The sequence below is a fragment of the Pleuronectes platessa genome, chromosome 4 (genome assembly GCF_947347685.1).
Source record: "Pleuronectes platessa chromosome 4, fPlePla1.1, whole genome shotgun sequence".
NCBI lineage: Eukaryota > Metazoa > Chordata > Actinopteri > Pleuronectiformes > Pleuronectidae > Pleuronectes > Pleuronectes platessa.
Window position 1 is genome coordinate 21,246,404 of NC_070629.1, and position 18,999 is coordinate 21,265,402.

General features: G+C 42.0%; 1 protein-coding gene across 2 annotated transcripts; it reads left to right on the forward strand.

The window, feature by feature from the left end:
• The first annotated feature begins 401 nt into the window (after positions 1–401).
• rab3c (RAB3C, member RAS oncogene family) lies at positions 402–16,244 on the forward strand. 2 transcript variants are annotated; one of them, XM_053420255.1, is made up of 5 exons: positions 402–567; positions 2,542–2,766; positions 8,492–8,610; positions 12,933–13,057; positions 13,496–16,244. In XM_053420255.1, exons 1-5 carry the CDS (start codon positions 550–552, stop codon positions 13,684–13,686), a joined length of 678 nt encoding a protein of 225 aa, XP_053276230.1. In that variant the 5' UTR covers positions 402–549; the 3' UTR covers positions 13,687–16,244. The 2 variants fall into 2 exon arrangements, with proteins under 2 accessions (XP_053276230.1, XP_053276231.1); XM_053420256.1 differs by lacking the exon at positions 402–567 and adding an exon at positions 900–1,053.
• Positions 16,245–18,999: the final 2,755 nt, after the last annotated feature.

Below are 18,999 nucleotides of genomic sequence, written 5' to 3' on the forward strand. Positions count from 1 at the left end.
GGCTTTACATCTACCTCACGATTATGTAACAGCCTCGATGTGATTGTGTCTGTGGACTGGTCTTTTGGTAGCAACCTTCAGGGGCAAGATAGGAAATTGGAATTATACTGCGTAAAAATGATAAGTTGCTGATCCTCATATTCTTATTGCAGTTTCCCCATTAAGGATGTTAGGGAAAATAAGGGTTGATGAGATTGCAGTTGCAAATATGTCATTTCCCCCCTACTTCCTCGTTCTGCTGCCATTCAAAGGCCCAAAATAATAACAACAATACTAACAACAACAACAATGAATAATAATAATAATTGGCACTCAGGCCTGTGTTTACTCAGCCTCCTGTGAAGCGGAGCTGACTGCAGCCTGCAGGGGGGGAGGAGGACGAGAGCAGGGCCGAGCGAGAGTGACGCACAAGGAGAGGAGGCCATTATATCTGCTTCCTGAAAAGAAGAGAACAAAAATTACAGTAGTTCATGCTGCTCAGCTGGGAGTTTAGTTCGTCTCTGGAGTGAATTACCAACACAAGCAGGGGCCCATATTGCTGAGGATTAAATGGATTTGTATGGGAAGGTAAGATTCATGTTTGTACTAGAAGGCTAGAGATGTAGGACCAGCAGAAGGAAGACTCAGATGTGCACGGACATTAAAACAGATTGTGCACAAGGATTTCTGCAAGAATATAAAAATAATTACAGCTGCGAACATCTGGGTTGCGCTGCATGCCGAGTAATGTAGTCGACTCTGCACTTCGGCTGTCGCCCTCCGCGACACCGAGCAAAAACTACAACCCCCATATTCTTGACCCCCCCCCATGATAACGTCAGAGACCCTCAACGTAACGCACTTTGCTCGTGCTCGTCATCTCACGCTAGCCAGCCAGCACGCGTGCCAGATCCGAGGCGGAGGGGACAGCTCCCAGGTGCTGAAACCGGTGTTCGCTCCAAACAGAGACACGGAGGGGGGAGCGTCAGCTGCATTAGACATCCAGATAATCAAAAAGACCGTGTTCTGCAAACCCGAGGCAGATACAGATCAGAGCCGAGGCCTTCAGATCAGGTTTGTCACCACACTGTCCTCAACGCGTTTCGGGTGTAGTTTAATGTCCAAGAATTTCCTCCATATATATATATATATATATAAAAAAAGATCTCTTGCTCAAATGTCCTCGTTTTATATTCTGCATGCATTCGGCTGCCTTTCTCCTCCATGTGCGAGTTTATATCAGATCGAACGGGTTTGATCGTGTTTTGTGTGGTGATGCCAGCAGTGCACTGATGTTTCGGCGGTGTCCTTGCAAACGATGCCTCAATGGGGATTTTTTTTCTTCTTCCGGAAAGCCAGCGCAGGATGTGCAGGATGGATGTCCGGCATCTTTTATAACCGCATAACCAGGCTACAGGGAGCGAGGGAAGGCTCGGCCGCACATGTTTGACATATAAGTGCAGTGCCTTTGTCAGAAAAATACAATCACCTTGGAGCTAAAGATGACTGTGCTCTTGTCATCCTGCAGATTATAGAGTACTTGTCCTCTTAGGGTCGTTGACTGCCGACAGCTTGCACGGAAATAATGCTCGGTGTGTGTGCATCGCTGGAGGTGAAAGATGCACTTATATTAGCATTTGTAGCCGTTTTAATGTAGATAAAGATTTCATGTTTGATACAAAAAAAATGAATGGTGGAGTTTTTGGACTGTCAAATAAAAACAGAAATGTCCATACAATATATCTGAATGGGAGAGAATAGTGAACCTTGACATGTTTTTCTCCAGTACAACATAGATCCACTTCTACAAGAACATGAAATACAAAATTTGACCTGTATTTATGAGCTTTATGTTGCTCTTCAGGTAATAACGGTAATAATAGTAAATTCTGTTAATGAAACCCTAGTGGGGAAAAAATAACAGTTTTAGAGAATACAAGCTCAGCTATTGTAAAAAATCAATACAACAGTGAGGTATAGCGGTTTCACCATGGACAACGATTTCATGTCTGGTCAAAATTGATGTTAAACTCTTTAGAATGTCAAATTAAAACATCACACACTCAGAAATGTCTAAATATTGTACAAATGTTGCACTACCTTTAAAAGAAGAGTTGAGGTTGACATGTTTTTCTCCAGCACATAAAGTACTAGCCGACGTATTAATTGCAGTAATTTTTGTAAATGGAATCGTGAAAAAACGAAAACGTTGGAGAAAACAAACTCAGCTTTTTAAAATCCTTGTAATCTTACACTCATCAATACCACAGCATGCTGTGCTGGTCATGCTGTGTTGCCTGACACAGCCTTCTGTCACCTCTGATCTGTGGCCTGTACAACAAGCTCTCACTGCTCTATACATCCAGCTCTTCCTCACCTTTACTCCCTAGCCTGTGTTCGTATAGACTAGAATGTTATCTTATTGAGTACTGAAAAAACGGAAGTCTCACATTCAGGTTAGTGTTTTTTCTTGTGCGTAGCAGTTTTGAAAAGCTTCCTATTAACTGTCAAGGTGACGCTCTTGATGTATTCTTTTCAGCGTCTTTTGTTTTGTTTTTGCAGATGGCTGCCACTCAGGATGTGAAAGGGAAGGGGGAGGGCGGGGACCAAAACTTTGACTACATGTTCAAGCTGCTGATCATCGGCAACAGCAGCGTGGGCAAAACGTCTTTCCTCTTCCGCTATGCCGACGACGCTTTCACCTCGGCCTTCGTCAGCACGGTGGGCATCGACTTCAAAGTGAAGACCGTGTACAAGAACGACAAGAGGATCAAACTGCAGATCTGGGTAAGTGATATACACATCCAAGCATTGAGGATTTAGAAGCGAGCCACAAAATGTTTTGATCCCCGAAACAAACAAGTAGAATACAGCATGAAAGATAAGTTAATTCTGCTAATCATGTATTCCTTAGGCGGTCAACACCAGATAATAACTTACTCTCCTCCTATAAATCCATCCATTTAGGACGCTAAACTCAGATTAGCATATGACCGAATGAAGGTATTTTTATGGAAGAAAGACAAAGCTGCAGCGTTACGTTTTCCTTTCACAGTTTTTTTGGCATTCCATTCATGCACAAATTTCCATCTAATCCATTTCAATCCTGGACATTTGCATGTTGAAACACAGTTCATGTCTGGGAGAGATCAGTTTTCTGTCGTCCTCCAAGGTCTCCTGGAGGACTTGCCATGCTCTATAAGGGGGAAGGGGCTCTTCAGAGACGCCCTGCCCCCTTGTTACTCCTGTTCCTTTCATCTCTGGTGCTCCCGCAGAGAGACTCCTGTCCATAAAGGGCTGTCAATCTTTTGCCCAGAGACCCACTTTCTCCTGACCTCTGCCCATGTCCTTCGATGTTGATCAATACAATTCAAGGACCGTGACAGGCTGCGACTGGATGGCGGTGTGCTCTGCTGTAGAAACAAGTCTTGCACACATGGGATCACCTATGGGTTAATTCAATTTGTAGGCAGTGGTTTGGCTCTTAGGTTGGACAATGCTTGCTTTGTATGCTTGGACACACTTGCCCTAGCATCTGTTGTTGCAGAAAAGATGTGATGGATACTTATGTCAAGGTATCTTTAGAGTCAAACCTACTTCTCTCAGTATATTAGCTGTGCAGGAATGGATAGAAACTAATAAGGGATGCTCATGTCATTAAAAGCAATCTTTAAAGATCATTTTAAACAAAAATGGGGATTCAACTCATTAAGTATGGATGCATAGGGATCCCTGGAATTATTTGATACACAAGTGTTTGAATCTCAATTAGCAGCTAAAATAAATTCAGTGATTTGTTCCTCAGTCTTTGAAAAGCATGTGGCACTTAGGCTTGCATGCCTAATTTATAGAAGAAAGCTCCGGGAAAGGCTCTATTGTGTTTTCGAGGTTTAACACTCGACGATGGAAGGACGGAGACAGATGGAAGTCTCAACATTACCGACAGGAGAATAGTAAGTGTTAGTTTGGCACGCGGTGAGGAGGAACAAAGAAGCAACACCTTCCTGCCAACGTGTGGGAAAGTGAAGAACGTCTAAGGCTGTTTAATTAGGAGTTCATCTGAGCTGTTGAGGCAGATTGCCTCATAATTCATCTGAGATACTGAGGAGGAGGATTTCTCTCTTTCCTTCTCCTCGTCAGTCTCCACTGTAATACACCAAATGCCATTTCTACTTAGAAGCTTTTGCTCACTTGTCATTGTAGTTGTCTCTTGCCTCAATGGGCCGTCCCCAGATATTTGGTTGTTTGCTAATCACACAAAAAAAGATAAAGAAGAAGGGCCAGCAGGATTTGAAGACTGAGTTTGAGCAGTCAAATGACTGGCTAATCGGGATAATGTGTTTTCATCATTAGCAAAGACAAGCATATTCAGAGGTAAGAAAGGATTGGCCTTGCCTTTAGTTAATTGGCCTGTCTTTTTTAATTGGGCTCAGGCAGAACTGGGTCTACACTAAGTGGTCTTTTAAGGTGACGGCTGTTGGTTCATGTCAGTGTGGCCGTCGCACCATTTATCTCCTGAGAGATGAAAGTGTCCTAATGCATCATAGACGTGTCCCTGTTGTCATATTAGGCCGAAGCAAGTGAGACACAGTGCAGCCAGCTCACTTTACTGAATGAAGAAGAATTCTGTCAAGTGTCAGCCCTCACTCACGGCCGCTGCCCTCGAGGTAGTCAGCTTCTTGCATCGATTTCTGCTCAGCTGCGGACTACAAGCGAAGCCTCAAGCAGCTCCAATTCTCGGGACTCAGCAGAATGTTTTTCTTTTCTGTCCTACTCTCTTTTTAATGGAGAACAAGCAAAGAGATTCACTAAAATAGCCTGGAAATGCAGAGGTCAGGGTCAAGCGCACAGCACAGGATCGATAGGCTACTAAAACCGCCAAGACTTAGAATTCAGACTGGAAGACAAGGCTCTGGAGCATAGGTTCCACTACGTCAGGCCGAGGTGCATCCACAGAATCGGGTGAAAGGCACAAAATATGCCATTTATAAAACACTCACCGGCTGCTGTCATAAAAAAATGCACACATTTGCTCGGTTTTGCGATATGTTGACATGTCAACAGACAGTTTCCAGCTAGTTACTACTTAGAAACCCCAGAGACATTCACACAGTGTCTTCTGTTTCTTTAAATAACGCTGGAAGCCAAGTAACACAATCAGATTCTTTCAGCTGTAGGATTGTGTAATATGGTCAAAAACTATATCTGAAGGTTACTTACCAGGTCCTTAGCTTCAGATGAAGCTGGAAATCTAACCCTAGCTACCGAACCTCATTTGAAGAGGGTGCTTGTTTCCATTTGCACTGTGATAGAGGCCTGTAGCGGCCTATATAGACACACACACACCATAATATTGTGTATCATATATTTTAGTCTGATAGTGAACTGACAACAGGTCAGAGCGAGCTGTGGTGTGTGACTGTGTGTGTGTGTGTGTGTGTGTGTGTGTGTGTGTGTGTGTGTGTGTGTGTGTGTGTGTGTGTGTGTGTGTGTGTGTGTGGAGGCTTGGCAGGCTATGAGCTCTGTGTGGAGTGAAGGTCAGAGCCGTCCTCTGGCTATAATGGGCACACTGTTGAAGCCATGTGCAGAATGACACAAAGCAGCAGAACCATTGCGGCAGATAACAATCCAGTGCTGCCTGTCGGGCTTGTGTTGAACAAGACTAAATCAGGGCTGTGAACAAAAAGCTTGGCCTAACATTAGAGCAGCATCCGTGGGCTAAATCCCTCTTGATCCATCGCTCAGCTGCATCTTTTGATTGTTTCTCTTAAACAAATGATTGAGCGGAGGCGGTACTCGTGGAGCTGTAGTGATTATTAGAGCAGTGACTAATGAACTACCACATTTAAAACAAGTAATCTGGGATTTTGTAACTCCTCACACTATAGGACAACTGAACTGAGTCATATTTTATTTGTAGAAACTAAAAGGAAGTGACTTTCCAACCAGAATGTCGAAGTAGAGCTCATACCTTCACCAAAGCCTAACAGTCCACGTAAATTCAAGAGCCACAATATCACACTCAGATATCACTCTTTTAAATGTAGGTAATTTCTTTCATTAAGATACAAGAATGACAAATAAGGGAAAATATAAAAAAAAACACAAAGCAAATGTATTGAAGTGCTGTGCTTAGAATAACATGATCAATCGGGAAGAATGTGACGTTTGTCTCAATTCTATCTTCAACCGACATAGATGATGCTGGAGTTTTTTTTAAAGTGAATATGCACTGATGGGTTTCATTTTTTCTAAAACCTTGAAAGTGGTTTTGAACTGGCAGAAGTGCAGGACTGTCCAGTCTATTCTAGGACCAGTTTGCTAAAAGCCTGTTCAAGCCAACAGCAAAAGTCACATGTGTGGGTAGAAAAAAACATCAAATCAAGCATTTTGTTTTCAGCTGTTAGATACTTGTGGTGTTTTCTGTCAGTGAACAGCGTGAGTCCTTCAATCATATCTGTCACTCTTACACGATTTAACCATATAAAAGTTATTGAGACTTTCTGTTCTGCTTTTGAAGGCCACTGCCGGCTGAGTTGTTGAGCCGATGGAATCATATTGATCTTGAACTTACAATAAATCTGTTGATACCAAACATGTTATGCTAGCTCACATAGAAAGAGACTCGTAATCGCTCCAAAGCTCCACACCTCAGTGCAAACTGTTTGCTTGCAGTAACGTTTCCTCAAAACTTCATGAATTCACCTTGATTCACGTCCTCTGCAACAATGAGGCAGCAGCTGTGAAACTGTCAGGGGCTGTTTCTGAAACTGAGGAGCAGGTGTTTCATGACGTTGGGCTTTGCCAGGAAATAGAGATAAATAGACCATATTGAAACTGTTAGTAATGCTCACCTCTCCTTTGAGAGACACCTGTTAAAGCTGTTCTCTCTCTTTCCTTTCCCATTTGTTTCCCCACCTCCTGTGGTATCTCTATGTGCTTGGAAAAGACAAGACAATGGCACAGGTGCTGCAGCCTCAGGCCCTGAGGCCTCACTCTGCTCATGAGCTGTGTTCAGCAGTGCTCAGGTGGACTAAACCATTGTCCATCTTTTGTAGGGGAGGTGAAAGGGAACACAGAGAGCCGCCATTTTGGAAAGGGTCGATTTCTCAACTGATTGACCCAGTTAGTTTTATTTCACATGTGATAGTTATTTTCTTAGATATCAGAATACTTGCAAACAAAACAATCTTTTAATATTTTAATTTTTAATTTTTAAAAGGTCCCATTGAGATATCAAGTACAAATAGAAATAAAAACAAATAAAACATTAAAACAAACATACAAAGCAAATAGACTCAGACAGAACAGACACAGGGACATACAGGAGTCAATGGCAAAAAATCAATTGTTAAGAATACGGGGCGGTGTGGCCAAGGGGGTAGAGCGGGCGTTCTCCAACATGAAGGTTGCCGGTTTAATCCCCATGCTTCCCCATCTGCATGCCAAAGTGTCCTTGGCAAGATACTAAACCCCTAAATGGCCCCTCATAAATGTTGAGTGTACTAAAAATGTAAGTCGCTTTGGACAAAAGCGTCAGCTAGATGACATGTAATTTATTGTAATACAAAGCAAATTTGAAAAGTGATGACATCGTTCTATAAAAACTGATATTAAAGATTTTAAAACATGCAAAAAGAAATAAAACAAGTCCCATTTGGTCCAGGTTTGTTAGGGGCCCTCCACCATTAGGGCCCCTCGGTAGTCAGTCCCACCTTCCTCCCACTATGATGCCCCCTGCAGACAAGTCTGGAGTTTACAAAGGCCTGAACCAAAAGCACAGTGAAAACACAGTACGAACAGAATGCATGTCAGTGGGATTTATTAATATGTGTCTTATCATAAAATTGCACTAATACACAACAATTACGGGAAGGTTTATAGAAAACCTGCAGGTAAGAGATCAAACAAACTGATGCATTGTCTCCTCAACATTAAAATGCACTCGCTATAGAAGAGCTTCATCTGTCTGTGCCGGGACCCATTAGCATTTCCATTGACATCTTGCAGCGCCGCAGTGGGCACTTGTTTCCAGGGTGATCTGCACGTGTTTGCAATGTACCACTCCTCCAGCGCTGTGTAATCACCCGCTTGTTTCGCCTTTCAGTGATTCGTTCAGCCTTATCATGAACAGGGAGCAGACTCCCAGTGTTTACACCATTTGACTTCTATTTTTAGACCTTCTCCTATAAGGCGCACGTCATAAAAGCTACTGATCTCTGTATGCTGCAGCCCAGAGCCGAGTGGAGGAGAGAATCTATCACATCAGCCAAAACTGAACTGCTGGTTTTGGCACCTTATCAAAGCGAAGCCAGAGAGGCAATTAGCATAATGATTATTTTCGCATCACGAACACAGTAAATGAAGCCACGAGGAAATGAAGAAATCCAAAATCAACCCTTATTCATTTACCGTTAAAGTGCAGAGTTGTGTTGATGCTGCTCAGCATGACAGTGCACATATCAGTCAGCTGGCCAACAGTAATGCTGTATCATGTTCTCTGTGTGTGCAGGACACAGCAGGCCAGGAGCGATACAGGACCATCACCACCGCCTACTACCGCGGGGCCATGGGCTTCATTCTCATGTACGACATCACCAATGAAGAGTCGTTCGGCTGCGTGCAGGACTGGTGAGTCATCTTGGTCTGTTTCTGACCGTTTTGCATGAAGGGTCCTGTTTGGGTTATCCTGTTATGAGCTCCAGATCCTGTCCAGAGAACTTCCTGTTTGTCTCCATTATGCTTCAGTCATTTGATGTCCTGCCCACTTGATGTTAAACATTTTGAACAGCTTCCCGTCCCAATTTCATCCCAACAGACACAGATTCTCTCTCTGTGTTTGAGTTTGTGACCAGGAACAGGTTTGCAGGAACTGTCGACATATACAAAGGGTATTTATTACCACCATAAGTGCAGAGATGTATAAACAAAAAAGATGTGTCATTAGGAAATAAGAAGATATGAAGTGCAAGTGCATAAACTATCTAAGGGGTAGGGGACTCCAGTGTCCAGGGCCAGGGAGTCCGGTAAGGGAGAGGGCTGAGGAGGGGGATATCCGGGGAGCAGGGTGGCTGATTGAGTTGGCTGAGGGAAGCAGGTATAAGCCGGTGATCCTGCGGCAAGAGGAGGAGAAGATTGAGTTGGTGAGGAGAAGGCAGGAATACAAAAATCACACCAAAATAAATTCTGAACAAGACTGGTAAAGTTCAGCGACAAGGTGAGAAGACCTTCTGGCAAGGAGGTGAAGATCAAGGCGTTATGTAGCAGGAGGCAGTGGCCTACTTAACCCATTGCTTCAGTAAAAGGACAAATAAATTGTCAAAAGACTTCTCAATTAAAAGCAGTAACTTATCCACTGGAGTGAAAGTAAGCTCTAACTTTGAAAAAAAGGCTAAAAGTATTCAAAGTAATCGCGCCTGCTGAGTGCAACCTGTTCCCTAATGCACCTACTTCAGTAACTGAACCTGCTGTCTGTTTTCTTGTAATCGCACAGACTCTATCACATTAAAAATCAATGCTGCAGATGATGCTACTGAAAACACATTGTTGTATTAATTAATGGCTGAGTCTGGAACTCCATCTCAGGTGTTGCTCAATGAGCTGCTGCAGGAGGCGGGGTCTAATCTTACCTGCCAGCTCTGATTGGATCAATGGACCATTTCCCCTCGTTATTGATTACTTTTAAAAATATATAAATAAAATAAAAAAATTCAAATCAACCTGAAAAGTAAATGAAAAAAAATCTACTTACAAATACTTAAAAGATGTACAGTAATGAAGTAAATGTACTTTGTGACATCCCACCAATGGAAATAGGTGAGTAGTTTGGTTTCCAGTGATTGGTGGGAGGAGCAGGAAGTGATGGTGAAGCCCGGACAGCAGCTGAGACTGAGGAGAGTTCAAACGGAGCAGGGACAAGCAAAAACATGGCACGTACCAACCGAGCATCAGTGGACCAGAACAACAAGCCCCGTGTCATAATCCCAACAGTCTGTCTCCAATGTCCGTTTGACAGACTGGTTACATAGTGTGTTTGTGTGTGAATCTTTTCCAGACATGTGGGGGGGTCTAGGTGGAACCTACAAAGGTCATAGCTGTGGTCCATTGAGTCACCCCAGCGTCTGTGAGCTGAACAGTGACCCCGATCCCGAGTCCAACTGTTCGGTGAATTACGATGATGCAGTCATGTCTAAACATGGCTCAGTAGGTGGCGCTCGATCAGCTACGAAAACCGGGTTCTGGGTTCGATTCCCCGCCGTGAGAAACAAGTATGCTCTCATCAGAGAGCCTAAGATCTTACTCCAGGACTCTGCTAAGGACTTGTGGTGAAAATCTGCCATTTCCCATTTCATTTACACCCTGCCACCACCCTGCAGTAATCCCCCCATCCCCTGCTGCAGATAAATTACCGAAGCACCAATGAGAGAGGGAAAGATTTCTGAATCATCATCTGCAAACTACAGGGAAATAATGCTATGACTCATCCAGGCTCAATGGAGGAAGTGGTATTTTTTCTCCACCTGCATGTCACTGAGTTCGCTTCCGATGGTCGGACAGTGGCAGAGGCGATTAAGGCCAGTGTCTGCTCAGCCTCCGTCACTTTGCTTAGCAGCATTTGACAGCTGCTGAAACAAGCCCCTGACACAGCCGGAGCTGCTTTTACCCACACTGAGCCCACACTTAAAGCCCTGTATTCTGAAATAAGGAATGCAATGTTTAACTCAATACCGGTACAGGGATCCTGCAAAAAAAGGTTTTGTGCAACAAAGCAGTGCATTGGACCAGGGAGCAGATACAGGGAAGATCATTTTCCATGATAGAGGACGAGCCACCGTTAAGACATTAAGGGTAAAAATAGTCATCGGTTAATATACATGAATTTTATTTTAGGCTCAGCTTAACATGAAACCAGTCGTGTTCCCATGTCTCAGTTTTGCATTTCGCTCATAATTAATCTTACCTAACACGTCTTCATGTGATGAAATCTTAATTATTTCATTAATCTAGTCTTTTGCCGTGAGACATTTTATCCAGGTTTGAATCTTTAAACACTGAATTTACTATCTGTTGTATTTTTTCAGGGGGATGAATTGTGTGGAAATCCTTGACATTAGCAGCCTTATTTGTAATGAAATAAATTTATAATTTATAAGTGAGAAAAACTGTGCTTTCTGTTGAAAAGAGGTCGCTGCCAGACAAAGCTAGTATATACACTTTAATGGAATACTGCCGTCTGTGAGGGGGATGCTAATTAATGGAGCCAAGTGTGTCACTGGCGGCAACAATCCAGGAGAGTTACCTGTGAGCATTTCAACACACACTCGTAAATCAGTGAGGAGTCTCGTCTTTTTACCCTTCATATAAACCTAAATCCTTCTTTTTGTGGGTTTTTTTGACACAGGCTTTAAATCCTCTTTCCCTTTCTCTTGTTCCTTGTGACAAGGTTGGAGCAAAAAAAAAAGGTTTCCATGGCAACGGCTCCTTCCTCGACTGTGGCTGGAAGAAGCTGGTGACGTGTGTGACGCGCTCATTTCCTGTGACAGAGTTGAGACGGGGAAATATGATAACGCTGGCATTTAAAGGGGGGGGGGGGGGGGGATCGATCAAATCATTTGCAAAAAGATTAATTTCGTTACGACAACAATATCAAGGGATCTGCATCTTTTTAATTCACCATCTGTCAATTTACCGCTGGTAGACACAGACACACTACACCCTGCATGTGGAGCATGTTGTGAGATGTGACACAAGAGGCTTTCTGTCAGTTTGTGTTATCTGAAGTGGGAGTCTAAAGGATCCACATCTGACCTGCTACAACAAGCCAGAACTGGACAGTCTCTCTCTGTCTCTCTCTCTCTCTCTCTCTCTCTCTCTCTCTCTCTCTCTCTCTCTGTGACATTGTTTCTTCCCCTCTGTCTTTCCTCCCGTTTTCAGCCCGTAGTATGTTCACTGCCCTACTTTCAAACTGCAACACCACAGGAGGAAAATGTGTTCCTTAAATTCCTTCCCATATTGTGTGTGCAGACGGCAAAGTAACGTGTGAAGTGCAAACCCTATGTGTATGTTTATCTGGCAAGAGATGATTGCCAGATGATCTAATAGTTTAATCTGGAATGCTTTCTGTTATTATTGTACCCACCTTGTTAGGAACCTACAACATATTTTTAATATATATGATAATGATAAATGTAATACTTTACAGGAGGCTGCCCATTATCTGTCGCCTCTGCCAAGGAGGTTATGTTTTCATCCATGTCCACCCAAGATAATGAAAAATGTACCGGATGAATCACCATGAAACATGGAGGATGTAGTATTGGTCAGAGAAGAACATGTTACAGTGTGTGTAGTGCATCCATCCAGTAGCTTTTGTGTAAAGCTGCTGAATAACAGACAACATATTGAGTTGCTTGATGTTAGTGCATCCTCTGTATCATCAGCTGTTATCAGGATTGTGTTGCCCATGTCTCACTAATGATGCCAATAAGCTGTTCAGCAACAATATCTAATAATATAAAGGCTAACAAGCTTTCGTACCTTGTACGGTTTAAAGAGGTCATAAAAACTAGTCTAGAAAATAGAGCCTTATAATTCTAGGGCTCTGGAGTGTGTGATAAATATCAGAGTCACATAATAGAAGTACCAACCTACATCGGAGCAGTGAATTCATATTTTCAGTACACAGAGACAGCTGACCCACTTTCCCACCGCTGCCATCAGTGACTCAAATATTACACAATGATGAAATGACTCTGGTCCAAATGGCCGACAAACTTTACATCATGTCCTCCCATCTGCCATCTCCCATGTCTGTGTCCAAAGGCTCCCGTCCAATTAGAGGTGGCAGGAAGTTTTGTGACACTTTCAATCAAACAGAGAAACAGTGTTAATTTGACAGTTTGTGTTGGTGTGTGTGTGTGTGTGTGCGTGTGTGTGTTTCTGATTCCCTGCAGGTCGACGCAGATAAAAACCTACTCATGGGATAATGCACAGGTGGTGCTGGCTGGGAATAAGTGTGACATGGAGGAGGAGAGAGTGGTCTCGGTCGATAATGGCAGACTGCTGGCAGAACAGCTGGGTAAGAGCAACATCCACCCCCTGTGTGGCTTTCATATGGGACATTTTGGGGGCCTAAGGCTTAAAGGGCTTTGGATCGCTTGGTGACGTTGTAACCTCGGTTCTCTGAGCGAAGAGACTATCTCTCATTCTTGTACATACAGAGCATGTAAAGGAGTCTTGATATGATAGAGAACACACAAAACAACGAAAGGGAATTAAAAGTCTCCAAGGTTTCTTGCAGAATAAGGTGATGAACAAAACTGACAGTTCAACAATGCAGATGAGCAACAGGCAAAAAACAGGATAAAAAATGTCCAAAGAAGGAAACAAAACTCACAATGCGACAATAACTATGACAATATCTTGTCTGAATCATATCTATCTTGTTATTATTGTTGTTTTTTGGCTGCTCCTGTCTCTCCAAATTCTCATGTCACTCGCTCTTCCTCCTCCCCAGGTTTTGAGTTCTTCGAGACGAGCGCTAAGGACAACGTCAACGTGAAGCAGACCTTCGAGCGTCTCGTCGACCTGATCTGCGACAAGATGTCCGAGAGCTTGGACACGGACCCGGCCAGCACCACGGGAGCGCCCACTGCCAAACTCACAGACACTGCTCCGCCCATGCAGCAGCCCGGATGCAACTGTTAGTAGCGTTCTCCGGATGCCGCTCAAACCCAGTTTAGTAGTAGAATAACAAAACACTGTCGTATTATCTCTCAACTTTATCACCTTATATCAAGAGAAAAATAACCAGACAAACACACAAGGCTGTTACAAAATGAGACACACTACAGGATATCTAGAATATAGAGACACCATTGTCATTCTTTGGCTAGTTAGTACGATTATAAGCCAAGTATGTTTGATAAGGCTAGATATAGTTCATAGTCCAACTGTACAGTTAATCCAGAAAACCTTTAAAAATCTTTAAGACTTAAAATAATTATAATATGAGGGATAACATCAATGAGTGCTTTAATAATGATTTCATTTTTATTTTTTGTACAGTATTTTCCTTTATCCTTTTTCTAGGTTCATTTTCTCCTAAAGCTGCCAAATCAGTGATTTAGTGCACGACAGGACGTAGCGGATTCATTTTGTGTAACGAGTGTGTGTTCCTGTGGGTGAGTGTGGGTTTGCATGAGTGTGTGTTATCGTGTCTGAGTCACAAATGAGTGGAACTTGGCCATCTTAAAAATCATCTACCTTGGAATTTTAAAAAGTGGCCTTTTAGCATCTCCAACACGGCCTCTGTAAGTCCCTCAGTTAGCCTCTTCTTTTTCGGAAATTAGTCCGGTATGTGTAACGTTGATGTAAGTACTACTCCATGTTCTGCTGTCCGTAGATGTGTGATATCTCTGGTAAGTAAAATGTGCTTAGCCTCCAAGACGACCCCTTTATAGTTTGATGCGATGAGCATGCCGCCAAAAAGTCACTCACACTGTCTGTGCTGTTTCCTCTGAAGATAAGCCTTACCCCGAATCGAACCATCCTCAACTCCACGTGATAGCGATGATCCAGCATTTAAATAAAAATAGATCTCACACTGCACAAGACAGTGCAGTGTTTGTTACATAAATCAGCTCTGGCATGGAATAAACAGCCATATATTTAAAAAGCATTATTTCAGTGTTCCGTCCGCATGCTAAAGTTTCTTGTTTGTGCTGTTAAAGTCCCTCATGAAAGTAAAATCTCACTAAGCTTCTTAGAAACAATGATTCAGTATTAAGGCCAATTAAAGGGGAAGAAATCGGAGATTTCTAGAATAAAGTCATTTTTGGCTTCGTGTCATGTTGGATGGGGAATTTGAGAAGATCCAAATGAGAAGGTGGAGCATCTTGTTAAGTTGTACTTTACATCTGTGGAATATTCAAAGAGTTTTTGTGTTTTCCCAAGAAACAATGAGACAAATCAACATTTTGGATCCAGAATGAGTGAAACTGTCCTTGCTGGTTATTTTCAAAAAGATATCTAATATTTATTTCTCTATTTTTGCTGTAATCTGAATTTTTTTCTCATAATATCTTTATTCGCCTAATATTACAAATTAATTTTTCTAAATCACAGGTTATTTCCCTATAATATGGCCTTAATACTCTGCTACAATAAAATAGCTCTGAAATACAGTAGTTTAAAATTGGAAGCTTCAATTGAGAAGATACTATTGAGATCTTAATAACTTAAGTCTGTATAGTAAAACTCTATAGTTTAATTTAAAATCCAGAATGTGTTTTTAGGTCTGCAATTGAAAAGAAAATAGTGCCAAATCATTACAGTTCCTTTAGCATCATTGGTTGTTTGTTGCATAGTTGAATAAAAGCTAAAAAAAAAATGCATGAAGTCAGTCCTGACTTATCTATGTAGATTTATATAATAATAATAATAAAAATAATAATAATAAGATAGTGTATATACATCACTCTATGTTACAGATCTTAGGAGCATTGTCACAGCAAACGCTGTGAGATGCTATGGGCCAATAAGTGCAATATTTTATGAATTAAAACCCTGTAAATAGTCTCTCCCGTCCGAGAGTACGACTCTGTGTGCAGGATGTGAGTGAGTGGCTCTGAACCTGATATACAATCTCTCTATGAATAAAGGAGTGTGTGCATCAGCCACTGAATGTGTGACTGTGTGTGTGTGTGTGTGTGTGTGTGTGTGTGTGTACCTGCCATATTGAAGAGACAATTACGTAATATATTGTATTGTTTTGTGTATACCTTTTGTACAAATGTATTCACGTACTAAATGCTGTTCCTGCTAACTGTTGTGTGTTGAGTGAAGTTGTATTATCATGTCAAAAAATGCAGTGTTGTTGTGAAAGATAACTTAGACAGGAGGAAAAACTTAGTCCATGCCATATGCCATACTGATGTAATAATAATAAAGAAAACAAAAAAAAACAAGGGGATGCACATTAACTAGTTCAGAGATCCTGCGCATATGTGTGTACACGTGCTCGGTACGTGTGTAAGTGTGTGTGTGTGTGTGTGATATTATCATTTTGTGAAAATAGCCATGAAATGAATTATCGTGTTGATCAAAAGTCAAGATTCATGTCATAAAGGAAGAGTTCACGTAGCTGTGCAGATAAAGTCACCAATGTCATGTTAGAAAACTAAGACTTCACATGTAACTGAGTATATTTGTTTCTTGGAGTGCAAGCAAGTATGTTTTTGAGATTATAGGAAATAAATCAGATTCTATCAGCGGCTCCCTGTCTGATCTCTGTCACCCTCTGCTGGCTGGAAACAGAAAGGAGCGATTCAGTGTCTCAGCGTCTCAATAGTCTTCGTTGTGTTTCTGCTGATGTAGCACAGGAGTCTTGTTCCACTTCTACAGGGATTTTGCGCCACCTAGTGTGTCATCGATGTGCCAACGACAACGTGATGTCACCGTGGCTGAAGAATGAACATTACAGTATTTTTACTTAAATATAAGTGAGGTGTATCCAGTGGTGTAATGTAACTAAGTACTGTAGTGAAATTTGAAGGTACTTTTTCCTTTTTCTATACTACACCACTAGTACAACTACTTCTAGTAAAATTTCTGCGAAAATATGATCCTTTCTATGCCACCACATTAATGTTACTTTGCATATGGACGTTTTAAATGTTAAAACTTGTCTATGTTAAAGACTTGATGCACTGTTTCAACAGTAATATTTAATGATATGACACCAACAAGTGTTTACTCAAGCACTGTATTCAACTACTTTCAGGTATTTTGTGTTAATTTACACTTCTATCACATTTCACAGGCAATATTTGTACTTTTTGAGTATTTATCTGAACGATATTTGTTCATGAAAGATTTAGAATTGACCTATAACACACTTGTTGAGTTTCTGATGCCCTGTGGAACATTAAAGGACCCATCGTATGCCCATTTGACCACAGTTGATATGTTTCCTTGGGGTCTTATTGAAATGTCTGTAACATATTTTGGTCAAAATACCACAAGGATCATTTAAAACAGCACCTTTTTACCCTGTCTAAAACAGCCCTCCTCAGATTGACCTGTTTCGAGTGCCCCGCCCCCCCTCTCACCCCCCTCTCCCCTTCACGAGATACAAGCGCGCAGATTTTTAGCTATCCATTACCTCTGTAGAAATATGGCTACTGGAGACGAAGATACAATCTTGCAACCATATAGTTTTGAACCAGAGTCAGGTGGGCTGAAACCTGGCTGCGAGAGCCCCAGCTCCCCAGCACAGCCCCGCAGTGGGAGCAGTGGGAGCAGTGGGAGCTGGAGCAGCAGCAGCATCCTTCCACAATGTTGAGTCAACGTTTAGAGGTGTCCCGGGGGTCTCCGCCTCGACGATCGGCATGTTTATGCGGCCACTTAGATGTCTGACGGGTAGCAGCAGCGAGCTAACGCGCTCCACCGTCTCCCCGGGGAGAGACGGTGGAGGCCCGGCTCCGTCGGCGCCGTATCCCCGGGGAGATGGTAGAGCGCGTTAGCTCGCGAGCTAATGGGAGCCAGGGAGACGGGCCGGCTCTCCCCAGAGCCGGTGAGATGATGGTGGGGGGTGGTCCAAGGCCATATAGCGAGACTCCCTACATGGGCATGGTTAGAAAATTACGTTTATTTCGGTCGTAATCCCATTCGACGCACTCTAGCGTATCGTTTCTGACATAGAAGAACCATAACAAATCGCGGGAGTATTTTTTTTATCCAGAGTTTTTGGGACTGTAGACATGCCAGATACCCAAACTAACGTGTAGAAGCACTACAAAAGTGGAATTTTCATAATATGTCCCCTTTAAACTAATCTTAAGTCGTAACAGGGGTTAGTTAATAGTCATCGTCAACAGCTACAATATGAAAATACTGTTTACAAGGTAAAGGCATCAGGAATAATTATCAGAAATATAATACTGAGAGGGCGTAATGCTCCTTTTTCTGCATTTTTACATTTTCTCCACTAACATAGCTGAACTTTTACTTCAGAAACAGTTTAAATGTATGATTTGGGTATTTTTGGGTCAAGCTTGTACTATGACTTTTGCTATCAAAAATAACAACTATTCTATAAATACACTAAAACACCTATTCTAATTTTCAATGTACCAAATTTATACTGTTGTTTATCAACCTGAATATTTACGCTACTATTCAGGAAGTAAATCATTATTTGTGGGGAAAACTATGATTAAAAGCTCTGTTGATATCCAGTTCTAGCTGAGATCCACAGATTTACAGCTCATGTCACTCAGCTGTTGCAGTAGCTTGATATTGATGCAGAAATTCATAAACAGTGTAGTTTTTCATGGACGTTACAGTTATTTGCAAATGAACCGAAGAAATAAGGCATAACATACACATACAGTACATGAATATGGTTTTGTCAAAGGAAAAACATTTCAAGCAGAAAAAGTACAAACCTCACACACTGAAATATTCTGTGTGGATCAATCAAAATGCCAAATATAGAAACTACAATCAGGATTCCTGAAAGTCTCCTCGTGGTGTCATCTCTTTAAGCAAGCTAGTCTCTGTATCAAAGACAACAAGAAGCCAGTGATTAGGCAGAATCAACCCATGCTTTTATTTAATCCATTGCATATAAAAAAATGTTTTTTTTCCTTTTTCATTTGTTTTTTACATAAAGTTGTATGATCTACAGTGCTATCCAATAGACTGCAATTAACAAGGAATCCATTAAAATAACATTTTAATTGTCCTGTGAAACTTCCAGACAAGTTGGCATTCTAAAGACATAACCCAAAAAATAATTGTCCTGAAGACCTTTTTAAGTTACAGTTTGTGTTTTCCTTTCATACCATAAAAAAATAGAACACATAATGAGAAAAAAACCCACTGTTTCCATTGGTCCAGGGCTGTTTAGAATCTACAGTATGTGTGTCAAAATAAGAGTCCCTCTCTTGTGGGACAATGATGTCACCCCCCCCCCCCCCCCCCCCCCCCCAATCCCACCCTCCAGAACCCCCCGTC

What these genes read in the sequence shown, in the direction of transcription:
- rab3c (XM_053420255.1), top strand. An exon ending in GGATCAAACTGCAGATCTGG is followed by an intron (nt 2,767 to 8,491) that starts GTAAGTGATATA and finishes CTGTGTGTGCAG; the next exon opens with GACACAGCAGGCCAGGAGCG. An exon ending in TTCGGCTGCGTGCAGGACTG is followed by an intron (nt 8,611 to 12,932) that starts GTGAGTCATCTT and finishes GATTCCCTGCAG; the next exon opens with GTCGACGCAGATAAAAACCT.